This window comes from Opisthocomus hoazin, chromosome Z (genome assembly GCF_030867145.1).
Source record: "Opisthocomus hoazin isolate bOpiHoa1 chromosome Z, bOpiHoa1.hap1, whole genome shotgun sequence".
NCBI classification, from domain to species: domain Eukaryota; kingdom Metazoa; phylum Chordata; class Aves; order Opisthocomiformes; family Opisthocomidae; genus Opisthocomus; species Opisthocomus hoazin.
The window spans coordinates 58945320-58961100 of NC_134454.1; the positions used below are offsets into that span (position 1 = coordinate 58945320).

Here is a 15781-nt window from a genome sequence, read left to right on the forward strand (position 1 = left end):
AATTTCTGTCTGCTAGCAGGGGTATTCTGAGGGAACATCTGGGGAAAATGACCTGTCAGTTATTCAGAAAGCATATTACAAAGCTGCCTTATTTGGTTGTAAGATTTTGGCAGATGTTTTAGCTTTTACTTCCTGTCTTTGAAGGTGTGGTTGTGACAGATTTTGCTCAGCCTCAGGGCATGCTCCAGAATTAGCTCCCTTTAGAGTCTGGAGCAGAGGGTTTAGTTAACGAGTGTGCAGGGCACTGTGCAGTTCCAAGTGCTACAGATGTGTGGTCTGGTTTCTGGATGTGCCAGGGATCCAGTGAACGCTGCCAAGCCTTTAAAATACAGATAGACAGGCAGAGGGAGAACTTGGTGGGCTTACTTAGGGTGTTTTCTGTCATGCATGGAGTTGACACTGGGAGAGTCCAGCTGCAGAAGTGGAAGAGCACTTCATGAACTCGGGCAGCTGTGCTGCCTATACAGAGCTGTTTCTGAGCAATTGCAAGGAGGTGGTTACCTCCTGGGTGAGTGACACTGTGGATCTCTTCTTTTGCGGAGCTGTTGCTTCAGTTGCACAAAACAGCCTCGAGCCTTTGTCCTGCTGAAACAAAGCTGATAGCAAAGGACAAAATGTTAACACCCACTAGAGCACTGGGAGAGGTGAAACACAGTAAAAGAAGTTCTAATGCAAATGGGAATTTAGTTCATAAAGAATCTCAGAGGCCACTGGGGAAAGGATAAGGGTTTTCTATGGCATCAAGCATCCATCTAATAAAGGAGGTAGGGTCCTTCCTTAAAATTCTTTCTGGTGTATGTATCCAGCTAAAAAAAACCTCTGCAGTTGTGTTGAATTGTGTGGCAGCTGAAGCAGACACCTTGGACAAGATTTAACATGCACTGAAAGAGAGTCTGAGCGATGGTGAATGTAGTCTGAGATAGACTTCCTGGCCATTGTATTAGTAAAACAAGGGCATAGCCCTGAACTCCGGTCCAAGAAAATTAGTTTTGAGGTAGATGGAGTTGTGCAGTGGGTAAAATCAAGAGTGAAGGATTTGACCCATTTCATAGTTAATGTTCCTTTTATGTAAAAAGATGTGTTTACAGATGTGTAACTCTTCCTTCCAAGCTGCTGCACCCCTAATGCTTGGTGAAACAGCATGTGCTTGAAATGCAGAGTATAGTTGCCTCTTAATGAGTGGCTGCAGAAGCTGAGTTTTCAGCTAGAAGGCTGCATGCCTAGTGAGAAAAAATTAGACAAGTAATTTGCTTCATATTAAGAACGAGGGCAAACAGAAAGCCTCCAAGAGCCTTACTCTGTTTATCACCTATTCCTCATCAGTCTAAAAGCAGTTCACCAACCCTTCTGCGGGCACAGGGGGAGCACAGACTCATTACAGGTGGCTTGTAGAAGAGGACTGACACAGCTACAGGCTGCTAAATAGGTAGGTGAGGAGACGTCTGCCTCTCAGGTTCTTCCTGGCCTTTGTGACAGGCAAGCCTGGGGAGAGACAGGGTAGACAGTGAACTCCTACTCCATGGCCAGCAGAGGTGTTGGCCTTTAATTTAGTCTAGACAATGCAATTAGTTTTCATTATCCCTTCCAGTAGCATTCCTATCACACATTTTGAAACACATTGGTACTTTTCCAGGGCTAAATGCTACTTACCAAGATCACTATTGAGTCTACTTTAAAATCCATGGGGCACTATTTTTTTCTTCTTTTAGGGATAATTTTAGTTTCTTCCTGGTAGTGAGAACAGAGAACAAAATACTGATTTTGTTCTTCTATTTAATAGAAATCACATCCATTTCTCTTGAATAGTAACTTTAAGACAAAAAGTCAATTTTTCAAATTCATCTACTGCCCCAAAGGCTTCATTGCTACATATCTTGATTCCTTGCACGTAGTTGTTTCTGGCATTATTCCTTGTACACACAACTTCATTGATACATGCAGAACCCTTGTGCTGTGCTTGCTTTTGGCTACTGGAATGCAAATGCAAAATGTTCTGTGACTGTAGCTTGGATTTGCAGGCAAAAATGTTTATTTTCAAACAGCATGACCAAATAATTGGTCCATGTCTAGATAGTAGGACAGTTTTGTTTGTACTTGGTTTATCTTTAAGGGAAGGAAATAACTTGTATATGCTGTGGTGTGTTGCCAGGTAAAGATTTTTCCTTACAACTAAGGACTGATAGACTCATGGACTTTTCTTACGCCTTGAGCAAAAAAATACATCAGCTTTGTGCTGCAAATACCTAGTACATTAATGGCCTTCCAATGTAATCTCTGATCTGCATTACAGTTAGCCTGAATATTTCAGTCTAATGGAAGAATTGGATTTCTTAAACCAAGATGATGCTTTTTAGATGTTTAATTTTTTTGTTTTTTAATCACACCTCTTGCTAAATTGTTCCACAATACAGGACGTCTTTTTGTGAGGCATGTACAGCAGTCTTTGTTTAGATACTGCTGAACTTTGAAGAAGCTATCTCTTTCAATTTGTGTAGGGTGTTTTATGGTTTGCTGTAATTTTGTGAGTTGCTCAGATATAAGTGCATTCTAAATGAGTAATCAAATGGAGCTTTGTAAGGGCAAGCTAGAGGTGAGCGCATCTTCTTACAAAATGTGGGGTTCTGGATCCAAATAACCCTACAAGTTCCAAAATCATTGCTTGGAGGAAGCTCTCTGACATGAATACATCATGTAAAAGTTCTAAATCATTCCCCAAAAGTGAAATCCTTCAGGGTAGAATTGATGTTTATATTTATTTTGCTTTTCTCATGTTATTGTGCCACCTATGATTTGGGGAGTGTGTATGATTATGAGATAATAGGTTTTGCTAATGTGAATTAGGGAATGCTGTATTACTCTAGACTGGTAGATTACAAGTTTTATACCATCCCATGTTTTAGCTTTTTAAGTCTGTGCCAGGTGCTAGAGGAAGAGTGAATTTGCAAATATTTTAATTAGTATTTGTCTTTTTGAAAATGTCACTTGACTTTTTCACTTTTGAAACCAGCTGCATCCCTTATTTCAGTGAGTTCAAAAGCGCACAGCTGCAACAACCTTGTAAAAAGTCTTCTCATGACCCCAGAATCACAGCTTTAAATTCTGATGTGTCTTAGACCCTATTCTCCCCTCCCCTTTTCCCACCCTGAATGGCCACAACTTGGTGTCTTTATAGCTAGAGAAGCTGTTGTTGGTGTAGAAAAGAATTACAAGTCCACAGGGGCTTTTTTTAAAGCATAGCTTTGGGAAAACTTCCACCTTTTGAAGTGGCCAAAGAGAAAGTTATGAGACAGGATAACTTTTCTGTTCAGGGAGAAGCTGAGCAGGATGGAATATTTTGCTGGACTGTGGAAAAAGTCCTGTGAGCAGCAGTGGCATGTGGATTGGCCAAAAGAGAATGAACAGTGGAACTTTTGCCACCTTCCAGAAACCCTAAGGGAGTTTGTATTTCTGTAGTTGTCTTCAGATGTGCTGTTAGCCTCCTCACTAAAGAAAAAGGGCCATTGGCTCAGATCCTTATGTGGATTGCCACATCTCACATTCCCCTAGCTTTCAGGTCTACCATCTGAGATTCAGGCCTGGGTTTTTTGTTTGTTTGTTTTGATCTGTCGTTAGAGATCAACCTGCATGAGGAGAATCAAACACCTCTAATCTGCGGTCCGTAAGGAGTAACGATACTAAATTTCAGTGTTCTACTTCAAAAGACCAGTTGAGTAACAAAAGCCCATAATGAGGATCTGCTGACCCTCAGCTGAAGGTTCAAATTTGGGGTTCCCCTTGCGCGCACGGCTCAGGGAACCACAGTGGGTGAGCGTTAAACACATTAGACTCTGGCTCTGTCAAATGACTGACATTTATTGCTGCTCTGTTAAACGTGAGTGCTTTGAGAAGCAGAGAGTTTAAAAACTCAGCAAAAGCATATTCAGTACAAGCCTGTATCTGTGGTCTGGACTGTGGGAAGTGTGCAGATTTGGAGTCTGAGCTTTCTGAAAGCTGTGGGTGCATTGGGAAGTTTCTGCCCCTGGCTGAACTGCACAGCCTCTTCCACGAAAAGGTGCTGCCTTGCTTACCTGCTCGGTACCCAGAGGGTAGCTTTAAATGTGATGGTGAGCATATCAACTCAAATTTTTATAGAGCCAGCGGGATGATGCACTGGGAAGCACCCTGCATCTTCCCTTTTCATTCCATTTCTAGCAGCCATTCCTGGCTGCTGTCAAGTACAGAACCAAAATGGATTTTTAATCTGGTTGATTTTGTATTCCCAGGCTCTTCTACTCTGACTCGCAGGTGGAATCTCATTTGCCCCAAAACCTCCATGCTCATCCTTTTCACCCAGTAAGCAGTTACATTTTTGAGGACACTTGCATTTGTAGCCTTGGAGGATTAACTCTGTCATTGAAGGAAGAATTTTTGTCTTGTGTTTATTATGTCGGTCCAGTTTAGCTCCCATTCCTTTACAGACGGACTGCCTACCCATATAGCAGATCATATTACTTGTGTGGGTGGTAGACCCCAAGCTGTTGACATGTGGGCCTGGTATTTAATAAAATTTGTTAAGTGAATGTTGTCCTGTCCCTACAGAAGAGCGGGTCGTTCCCATTGAAGTCTGCCGTTCCAAACTGTCAAAGTACTTGCAGGGAGTTGTTTTCCGCTGTGATAAGTGTACCTTTACCTGCTCCAGTGATGAGAGCTTGCAGCAGCACATAGAGAAGCACAATGAACTGAAACCTTACAAATGCCAACTCTGCTACTATGAGACCAAACACACAGAGGAGCTGGATGCTCACCTTCGAGATGAGCACAAGGTAACATCCAAATAGTTGTGATTTGTAGCAGTCTACTCTTTGCAAATGCTGTATTAGTTTGCTTGCATGTCAACTCTGAGTAGCCAACTTGACGTTGTTTTGGTTTCTTTTCACTCCCTCCCCGAATTCGGAAACTAATCCCTCGCATGTTGGACTACACTTCCTCTGTTTTCTATTATTTCTTTTTTCTTTAGAAACTAAAAATTAAGGGTTTCTAAAGCTTTTCAGATTGACCAGAATTGGCAAGCTGTTGTATGCAGAGTATGATTATCTGGAAAAGGCACTTGTGTATGCTAAGTTTATTTAAAGAGGACAAAAAAAAGGGTTGTGAAACAATATTAAGGCTGTGTGATTCAGCCTCTCTAAAAGGCAGGGGATTCCAAACATAAGATTGCTCTGGCAACTTCAGCAGCGTGACATGCCATGCATATTTTAATAACAAAGAGGGCAATACATCCCCGCTTACATTTAGCAAGGGAAAGATAAACAGCAAGTAAACCAGGTCCCAAGTTAAGGCTGCTCTGGAGTTTTTGTGGAGCGCTTCAGTGCAGACCTGATCTGGTCTTTGAGAAGTCATTAGAGGCTTCCCACACACTGTGACCTGTGAACCATGTAGCGGAGAAACACTCAAGTTCTAGAACTGAGATGTGTTTTGGAGTATTTGTTAGAGTACTTCCTTGTCACATTTCCAGGGGAGGCAGCTATATGCCTCCACCTGTTGGAGTTGAGCTGCCCAGGTCCTTGCTAAAAACTCACTCCTACTTCATTGACTGATTGACACTTTGCTTACAGCCAAATACATTTATATTGACAGTATTAGCAGCAGAAGTCCCAGTAAAACTTTTCATGCTTAATAAATATTTGACTGTCTTATTAAAACAAACTCTGTAAAGTTACATTTGGCCTGCTATGCTTATCTACCCTCTTCTTTTTAACATCTGGAGAGTCTTCAGCAATTCACACAGTAGGTGAGATGCTCCACGCCTCCTAGTCACCACAGCAAGGCTCCTGGCTTATCCAGGAGGCACTATTCTTCATTTTTTTTACACAGTGCATCAGGCTGGGAAGATTATTCCCTTACTTAGCTCTCCCTTTCAGTCCGGACCTGCAGTGATGGTGCCAGGAGTTCAGGGTATCTTTTCCCCATTTCTCTTTGGTAATTTATATCTCGCTAATTTGTGTCAAAGTTGTTGGCTTAGATACCCAAGTGATATATTGCACCTTGAAGAGTTCCTGTACACAAGCTGAGTTGAATTAAGTGCCTTGCATGTGGTCTTGTTTGTTTAAATCTCAGTGGGTAACATGTTAATCACAGCTGTCTGTACGAAAGAGTGCTAGGAATCTGCACACCACTACATTTAGTATAGTTTGCTGTTTGGACATATACTACAGTGTAATTCACACGCTCCTTATTTTCATTCACATTCCCTTTCCTGCAGAGGGACAGAAAATAGTCAGTGGGTGTTGATATTTCATTCAGCATCTTGCAGGAGGTGTGGTTCTGCACTCATTCTTCTGTCTCCATCCTCTCTGCCTCTGTGGCTCAGTGCCTGTGCTGCTGGAGGGATGTCTCTGAAAGATGAATCCAAAAATCCTTCCCAGCAGTGATCAATGAGCTCAGAGGGCACTTGTCATCCAACAAGTATTAGCCCTATGTCCTGGTCATGCTCCACCTCCCCACCCTACACCCCCCCCCCCACCCCCCCCCCCCCCCCCCGCCTCTGCTGTAAATCTGAACTGCTCCTCTGCTGTTTCTGTTGGATGTGGTGGAGTTCCTGACTTCCATGCCCTAAGCAGCTCCTTTCATACTGCTGCTGTGAACTGTTAAGTAGCTGGTGCATTTCACCCTAGGGTTAGCTGAATTTGACTGCTGGGTGAAGTGTTCTCATTATAGCCTGTGTATCAGTTTGAAAAGCACTTTGCAGTCCTTCGTGATGAAAATTAATCTGTTATTAATGAGTGAAAGTGTATGTGGCACACAGCAGCCATGTGCTTAGTAAAGGACCCATCCTTTCATGCATGAAGCTGAATGAACCAGTCAGAAGGAATTTTGCTTCAGTGTGGATGTGCAATACCAGCGTTTGATTACAGCGGCTGAATAGTCCCATAAAAAGAGGGTACAACTTACAGTGTTTCGCATTTCTTGGATGTTTTTTTGTTTGTTTTAATACATCAAAACCAGGAAGAAATGAGGGAGGTTTTCTGAATGTCTTTGATTTTTGGAAACCAGAAATGAGAAATGCAGAATAAACAGCAAAAGAAGAATCACTGTCTTGATTAGGTGACTGCATGCCACCTGAAGCTGAGTAGACTTTGGCTTGTAGTCAATTTTGTTTTGTATATGTGGTGATTTTTCTGATTAGCTGATGATTGTACTAATTGCTGACATAAAGTGTTTCTTTCAAAGGTGAGTCGTAATTTTGAGCTGGTTGGACGGGTTAACTTGGACCAGCTGGAACAAATGAAGGGGAAAACGGAGAGCTCCAGCAGTGACGAAGAAGAAAAAGAAGAAGAGTTAAGCCCCAAGACTGAAGAGAGAGGTCAGTGCAGCTCTTTTTTTTTTTTCTTCACACTGCAACGTGCCCCACTGGTCCCACCAAGCAAGGTCAGCTGTTGACTGTACAGCACATTCCTGTAGAGCCATGCAGGCATGCCAGCAGGAACAGAATGGGGCTTGTGAAGGCACTGCTCCAGGGGGAATCTTGTGTTTCTAATCCTTATTAGAAGTTTTCTGTCTGTTAAGAAAATATGTACTATGAGAAAACACAGATAACATCTATGACTCATCTGCCCGTGCAGATAACATCTATAAGGGGCTGGATAACTATGTAAGTGCAATATTTTAGTGGTCTGCCAGATTTTCAATTTTTGGCTTTTCAGTCGGCATTGCTCAAGCAAGGGATGAAGGGGTCTTGACCAAACTTTTTTATGGGCTGTTATGAACTCTGTCATAAGCATTCCTTGTTAGAGAGAGTCAGTCCTGTTGCAGCTGCTGCAGTTGGCAGCTCTGGAGCCAGGGTAGGTCCATGCCCTACCTGTACCATTGTGTATTTAAATATGTGCCTATGTTGGTATCTAAGATTAATCCCACTGACGGCAAGGTTGAGCCATGTGCTTGCTAATGCTTTTGATTTGGTCAAAGTTAGATCAGCAGGGAAAAACCAAGTTCTCTGTAAATAGAACTAAGGATTTCTTGTCCTTCTCTTCCAACAGCCTTCCCTCGTGAAAACCAGGATATTGCACTTATCTAGTATAAACTGTATGTTGTCTAGTCTGCTCTGGTGCACAGTTCATCAGTCAAATGCAGTATGTTTGCAGCTCTTTAACATCTTTAGCCCTGTGATGTCTGAATATCAGGTTCCTGGGGTCATCCACTCTCCTGATGCCGACAAGCGCAGTTAGCCCAGTTCTGTGTACTTTAACTAAAGGTACACCACCATGTTTACCTTTTTGCTTCTGAATTTTCAGCTGTCTAAACTCACTCAGAAGTTGTTCACAAAAGAAAATGTGTCTTCCTACATCTTTTCAGACCTTGAAAAATTCCAGTCTCTGGTTTCACAGGTTGTTTACAGAACAGGAGGGGCTCACATCACGCTGCTTATCTTTTAATAGCAAGACTCTAGCATCTTGGCTTTTATTTAGTGTCCCTGCAGCATAAATCTGGTCTATGCTTATCATTAGCACTTCATTTCAAGCGTGGTTAGTGATAGCTTTTATTTAAATGAGAAAGTAAGCAAGTTGGATAGGAAACCTTTTATGTTTTAATGAAAAATGTCCTTCACAAGATCTTGGGTAGAACAGTAGAAAAATCAGAGGAGGACCTAAAGGGATGTTCCGTCTGCATTATGAACTTCAACATTAGTAACTTGTGTGGAAACGTACTTGAGTGCCTCTTTGGGGACAGCTTTGACCCTCAGAGCTGCAGGGCTGGAACATGATTGGTGTAATGATTTGACTAAAGGACTAGCTCACCTTAGTTGCAGATGTAGCAGGCTGATTAATGTTTTGTATAGACCCACAGCTAGCAGGGGATGAAGAGTCATGCTGTCCTTGTGAGGATTACCTTAGCGTTACAGACAAGCACAGGTGCTGAAGTGACCTTGGAAGCCATAGTATCTAGACCAAGGAGAAGAAGGTGCTATCTGCCAGGCCTTACAAATCCCTGTAAATGCACCATGGGGAGGGGAACAGCTCAAGGTGAAGTTCATTTTTTAAGTTGGCTTTAGGTTACACTGTGAAAATGTGGAAATATCACCTTCTATGCTGGAGATTTAAATTTGCAGGGATAATAGAGAAGTGTTTCATGTGATCAGTAGTTAAGCATGCAATAGTAATCTTAGTAATTGTAATTTTTATTTTGTACTGTTTTCACCTGTATCTGTGTGTTTTAATCTGTGACTGACTAAAGTGATTTCTGCATGGCTGTTCAGATGACGAGTCTAAAAACATCATGCATACTTCAAAGTTTTTTTTGCAGCTGTGCTTTCCTGACTGTCCTGTAGTGTCAATGTTTCATCACTGTTTTCTTCCTTTTTAGTCTGTTACCATTTGTAATATATTATACTAAAATAAATAGAAAATGCAGAAAACCCTTAATGCCTGCTACAGCAACAGTATTTAGAAAAGACCCAGTTGTATTGACTATATTTTTCTAGAGAAGTTGTGGATTGCCTCTGTAAGGTGGAAGATGCAGGGTGCACTTTCGAGAAGTGTCCAGGTGAGACAGGAACTGAAGGCATGGTTGGATGCTGAGTTGCGTGGTGACACTGCCGTATGGATTTTCAGAAGATAGTTCTAACACAGAAATGGTTTGCCCTGTTAGCAGAGGACCAGACCGGTGGTTTTAAATATAGCATGTCACAGTGACCAATGCTGTCAAGCTTTCAAACCACATCAAACTGTGTAATCCTGTATGCCATTCGGGTGCTTTTGACAATTCTAGCCTTTGTGGTGTTAGCAGGAAGTGGGGTTTGCTGACAGTGTTTCTGTGTGCTCCACGCGTCTGGAGGCAAATGCTGTCTGAACCCTCTGAAGTCTGTGACTTTGGCAGAACCAGGATTTCTTCCCATCAGTCAAACAGCTGCCTAGATTTGCCACTTTGACTTCAGGCTGGTATGTGCAGTACTGAAGGTGCAAAGGATAGTGTGTTGCTTCTCCACATAGGCTGTTGAACAGTGGACCAAAGAAGGGCTGGTGCCATAAATTGACCTGGGAGGAAGAAGATGATGGGGAGGGAGGGAAAGAGGTTGTCTAGCATATACCATGGAAGGAACAGTTGCCCCTGGTAGGGACTGTGTCCCGGAGGGACTGTCTGTCTCTACTGTCCATTATGTCTTGGTCTTAACAGAAACTGGAATTAAGAGGTATTTTTCCACAGAAGACAAAAAATAAATATCCGTGAGTACTTGTAAGTGTAATGCAGGTAAACTGCAGAGAGGTCAGGTGTCTCTGCAGTCTGTCACCTCTCTTCTGCAGGCCCCAGAGAAGAGCAGGTTCTGATACTCCTTCAGGGAAGCAGTCCAAATTCACAGCCCTAGAAGCACTGCTGACCTGCAAGTGGGGTGAACAAGATCGTGTTTTCTGAAAAGGAGATGGATTTACTAGAGTAGCACTTGCTAATCTTAATGGGGGTTGCAAGTATAAATCATAGACTGGTTTGGGTTGGAAGGGACCTTTAAATATCATCTAGTTCCAAACCCCCTCCCATGGGCAGAGACATCTTTCACTAGGTCAGGTTGCTCAAAGCCCCATCCAACCTAGTCTTGAACACTGCTAATGATGGGGCATCCACACCGTCTCTTGGCAAGCTGTTCCAGTGTCTCAGCACCCTTATATAAAAAAAATTCTGGCTTATGTCCAATCTAAACCTACCTTCTTTCGGTTTAAACCCATTACCCCTTGTCCTGTCACTATAGGCTTTGGTGAAAAGCCTTTCTCCATCCTTCTCATAAGCCCCCTTTAATTAATGAAAGGCCACAATAAGGTCTTCCTGGAGCCTTTGCTTCTCCAGGCTGAACAATCCAAATGCCTCCTGTTTGAGCAAAACAGCCTCTCTGTTGCATATGTCCTCTCTGCAGAGGCCCAGAATAAACTTCCTATTGTGTGCTCTGTGGTAGGTATGTTCTTGTACAGAACAGCAGCATTGGACTCCAAAACCGCTATCCTCAATAAATACTTGTCCCTGTACCGTGATTAGTTTGTGTGTTGTGGTGTGTTTATAAATTTGTACCACACATAAGGTATTAGAATCCAGATGTAAACTGAACTAATAGCATTGATTTACTTTCTGGTGTTCGTCTTGACGCAGCACCTTGCTTTGTGATATTTAACCACATAATAAATCACTGACAGTAAGAAATATAAAATGAGGCTTTTTCTTTCAGGAGAAAGAGGTAACAGATGATGTTGAGAACCCTTCCATATAGACCTTTTTAGTAAAGGCTAACTAGTGAGAAATGTGTCACAAAAATACATTTACAGGACTTAAATATGGATAATAGGGAATGTGTGGGCAATTTTACATTCATAGGCTGATGGTGAACAGAGTCAATCTAAGAGTGAAAAAATTAAGTGAGCAGAGATCAGAACCAAAATGAAGTAAAATCCCTTTTCTTTTATTATGTAGTTTGGGAGGAGTCAGAAAGACATTCAGTTGATTTCTTGCTTAAGATAATCCCTGCTAAGGAATTAATGCCCTGAGCAGATGGTGCTGTCTCATTTCCAGCAAAAGAATCAAGTGAGATAGTCCATGCAATTATTTTTAATGGCTTGTGTGGTGATCTTCTTAATTTGTGAGAAAATATTTCATCTTTTGTTAAAGCTGGCTGTGTTCACATGGAGCTTGACTTTCAGAAATACTGCTCCCTGAGCTGCCAGTGACTTCACTTGTATTACTAGGTGCTTGACACTTCTGAAAATGAGGCCCCAAGCACTTTGTGTAAAAGATTAGGATGTGATGAAACACCTATGCAGTTAAGAAGCAGGACTTGACCCGTGAGACTTCATGATGAAGGGGTATCTATTTATTATGAGGATCACATGTTAAATATACCAAGTGTTTGTTTCCTAAAAATTGTACTACCAATTCAAAATGTATAAATGGGCTTTAGTAAATTATTTTTATTTTGCTTTCAAGCCATTTCAGCCCTAAACTTCTCATTTTTGGTTTTGAATTAAAACTCCACAGTCTCTGCATTTGTTGAAATACAGGAACAGGGAGTACTAACTTGTAACCCTTATTTGCAAAGATACTTTAAGACTTAGGATGGGATTTGTTGCTTGCAGTGTCACTTTGGTTTGGGGGAGTGGCATTTTCACAAACATAATTATTTGATAGGTAAGTCCTGTTGCTTCTTAGGGATGAGACGGTGCCACAGAGGGGATCAGAGTAGGATCACAGTGGTCCCTTTTTACCCTGACACTTCCACTGACTGTGCTGTCTTTTTCCAGATCCCATGATGTTTCCTGACAGCGGTGTTCCAGAGAAACGCTTCCCATGTGAGTTCTGTGGCCGGTCCTTTACAGAAGGCTCTGAGTGGGAGCGACACGTGCTGAGACATGGCATGTAAGTTGGTTTACACTCCTTTGCCAAACAGCCAAAGGTTACAGTAGATCTCTGTGCATTCTCCCACCACATTCCTTGCCTCGCAGAAAGCCCTGTGATGAAGGCAAACACAGTTCTGTGAAGAACAGTTCTGTCTATCACAAGTGTGGCTACAGTCATCAGACGTCTCTGCATGGGAAGTTCCTGTTAATCCTTTTTAACTCTGCTGCCCAGGGTGGCTGTAGACTGTAGGGTTTAACTGTGATTCTAAAACTTATGATTGTCCCAAGGTGAATACCATTTGGCCCAGGATTAACTTTACCTGAGTGTATTGTTGATTTTGCCTGCCAGCTAAGCACTTAAAAATGGCAGAAAATTATACAGAATGTTCTAGGAAGGAACTTGGGGTTTTTTCCCCTTTGTTGTTATATCCCTTTCTCATGCTTGCAGCTAAAATTGCATAGCAGCGCAAATGGATTACATGCAGATAAATGTCAAGACCTTCATGGGAAATAAAATCAATCTGAAAAGTTCGCTAGTTCATCTTCGTAGTGAAATCTTTGTCTTATTATAGCAGTTTGCACACTGTGGGATGATGTACATCACAGATAAGATCGGCATCTCTGGAACAATCATGTTCCTTCTTTTAATGAAGATCTCGTCAGTAGCAGAGATATCTTTGCTGACCAAAGTTTCTTCAAAGAGTAAATTTCATTCAGGGTTGCTGACATGTGGAAGACATTTGAATACAATATTGTAGGTTAACTATGATGGGATGAGAAATATTACTTCTCTTACCCTTAATCTTGTCTAGCTAAATACGACTACTTGAAATGTTGAAAACTATAAGAAGTTTTATTGGATCATTAACTCCTTGGGAAAATTACTCTTTTCCTGTGCCTTTGTTTGGTGCCTTGTAAGTCTTGTTTACAAGGGACTGGGGAAAGGAGAGTAAACTTTTAAAAGCTAGAATTGGGGTTCTTCCCTCTCATCTCATATCTGTCCCAGTGTAGAGCAAATAAAAATTTGGTTTCAAAGCTAGAATGTCATGGGTCCCACTGGTGCTTCATTCTACTGCCTCTCCTCTTGAGCATGAGGTGGCAGTGGCGTGGCTTCTTGCATCTACCTTTTTAGAAAGTGATCTGTTTTTCTCCCCCATGTGATACACACAGACTGGCTTTGCTGTTCACTGTATCGACTGTGTTTCTGTTTTCTGCTGGTTCGCTTTCCAGGGCACTGAATGAAAGCAAGCACAGGACCAGTGAGGACAGCCAGCCAAAGGAGGACATAGAAGAAACCGTTAGCACACCGCCCGAAGAAAAAGAAGGCATTGAGAAAATGATGGTGGACTATTCCCACAACAGTGAAACAGCAGTCAGCGTGGTAGCTGCTGACAAATCTCTCCAAGACAACTCGGAGGCCAAAAATGAATAAGCATTTGGTGTGATTCTAATCAACGTACTTGAACGTGATGAACGGGGTGGGGTGGGTGGGCGGGGTGGGCAGAAGGAAGAAATAAAGCTGCTTTTAGGACTGAATGATCTATTTTCAAAGCACTGGTACCTGTGTGAGTGTGTGTATATTAACGTTATTTAAGTGATGGAGTAAGTGGCTCCATTACATCACTTCATCTTTTCTTCTGGATCTTGACAATGGGAAGTTACATTCATCTTGGACTAATGAAGCAACTCCCCGTATTCCTACATTACACATCGTGCTTTGCAGTGGAGACTTGGATTGTTTGTGAATGGAAGCATCGTGAGCATGGAAGAAGTGTGGGGGGGACAACTTTTCAACGCACAAATTTGGGTGCGTTTTTCTAGTTTTAATACATAACGCTTTTCCAGACTGAATGCAACTGCTTTAGAAAAGAAAAAAAAACAGAAAAAAAAAAAAAGAAAACAAAAACAAAACAGAAACTGCTTTGCTTAAAACAGTCACCTGTTTCCTAGTACCTCAGAATTAACCAAGGGAGATCTCTGCATTTGTCAGTACTACCTGTTGTCGTTGTGGTTAAATGTAGAGAGACTGCTGGGCAAGGTGGTAAATGGAGGAAGAAAAAAGTTTTAAAGAAAGGAAAACAAATTGTGCTTAAAATCCCAGTGTGGGTTTTATTTCTTAAAATACTGTGATTTTTTTAATTATTTTAGTAAAAAAAAAAACAAAAAAAGAGAGAGATACTTTAATTCCTAGATAACTCTTTGTGAATTGTCATCCTTTATTCCAGGTAAGCTGTTTGTTAGTATTCAGTTATAATTTTAGGATTTGATAGATTTCATGTGACTGATTGTGCAGTTTTGTTTGCCACATGTTAATTTTCTGTCAGCCTGAGGTGTTACAAATACAGCACAATTAAGTTTCTCATGTAAAATGAGTATTTCTTTTTGAGGGGGGGACAGGGAAAGGAGACTAGATCTTGTGAATAGATCTTTCTGTTGTTGTTGTTGTTGTTGTTAATTTTAAACATATGGAAATAACAAAGAAGTTTTAACTTTTTTTAAAAAAAAACTAAAGAACCAAACTTACGGCACAGCTATGCAGCTCGCGGGCCAAACACATAGGTCCTCATAACCATTCTGTTGCTTGTCATATTAACATCTATCAGTCTCACACCAGTAACTTTTCATTAAGATTGGCTGCCTTTTTTTCTTCTGTCTGTGGCGTGCGTGTTTTCTTTTTGTTTTGGTGAGGTGGGAGGGAGGGGTGTCTGTTAACACATCTTTTTGCAAGCGGAGGTGAAATAGTTACATATGACATTGAGCCTGGAGAACTACTTTTACTCGATTCAAGATGGAGTTGCTAAGTTTTTCCCCTCCTCCTTAGCTTTTGGCATGAGGGGAGCAGCATAGAAAGAGTAGGAACCTGCATACCCAAGTGGCTGATCCTGCACTACTTCTGGGGTGGAAAGCCGACCAAACTCAATGGGAATTTTGCCTGAGCAATGAACACAGGATCTGGTGCCCGTGGTATGTTCTGATTGTGAACAAAAAAAAGTTTCTTTCCAAAAAGTAGAAAGTACTTGACTGAAACCTAGTTTTAGAAATGCATGTGTCTTTGTTTGTTTTTTTTGTTTTTTGGGGGGGATTGGCGGGAGGGGGAGGGGGGAAAATAGGAAGCTGCTGAGGAAACGGTGTCCTAGAGAGCTTCACATAAAATTGTTGGCAAAAATGTTGCATTTGTGGAATAAGTGCTACTTGAGAAGCATGGTGTTTTGCTTTTGGGGATTCATCAGTTGTTGTGTCTTAGAGGGATTCTTTTGATTTTTTTTTTTTGTTAGGGATTTTTCTTGTTTTGTTTTTTGAAGTAGGGAGGGGATGTCATGGAAAAACGCATTGGAGGGACAAGTATAAATACACATTTTGTGTCTGTATTTGTTTTTTAATTGGCTTCATTTCAAATGTATTTAAACAGTTCCATACCTGGATTGGGTGTTTGT

At 41.5% G+C, this 15781-nt stretch overlaps 1 protein-coding gene across 4 annotated transcripts in view; it reads left to right on the top strand.

The window, feature by feature from the left end:
• The window catches only part of ZNF462 (zinc finger protein 462), a 91337-nt gene extending 75921 nt beyond the window's left edge, over positions 1-15416 (top strand). For all 4 annotated transcript variants that reach the window (XM_075411280.1, XM_075411284.1, XM_075411282.1 and 1 more), the window contains 4 exons: positions 4579-4802; positions 7210-7342; positions 12252-12366; positions 13578-15416. In XM_075411280.1, the coding sequence (XP_075267395.1) occupies positions 4579-4802; positions 7210-7342; positions 12252-12366; positions 13578-13779 (674 nt within the window). In that variant the 3' untranslated portion in view covers positions 13780-15416. The remainder of the gene's footprint in view (positions 1-4578; positions 4803-7209; positions 7343-12251; positions 12367-13577) is intronic.
• Positions 15417-15781: the final 365 nt, after the last annotated feature.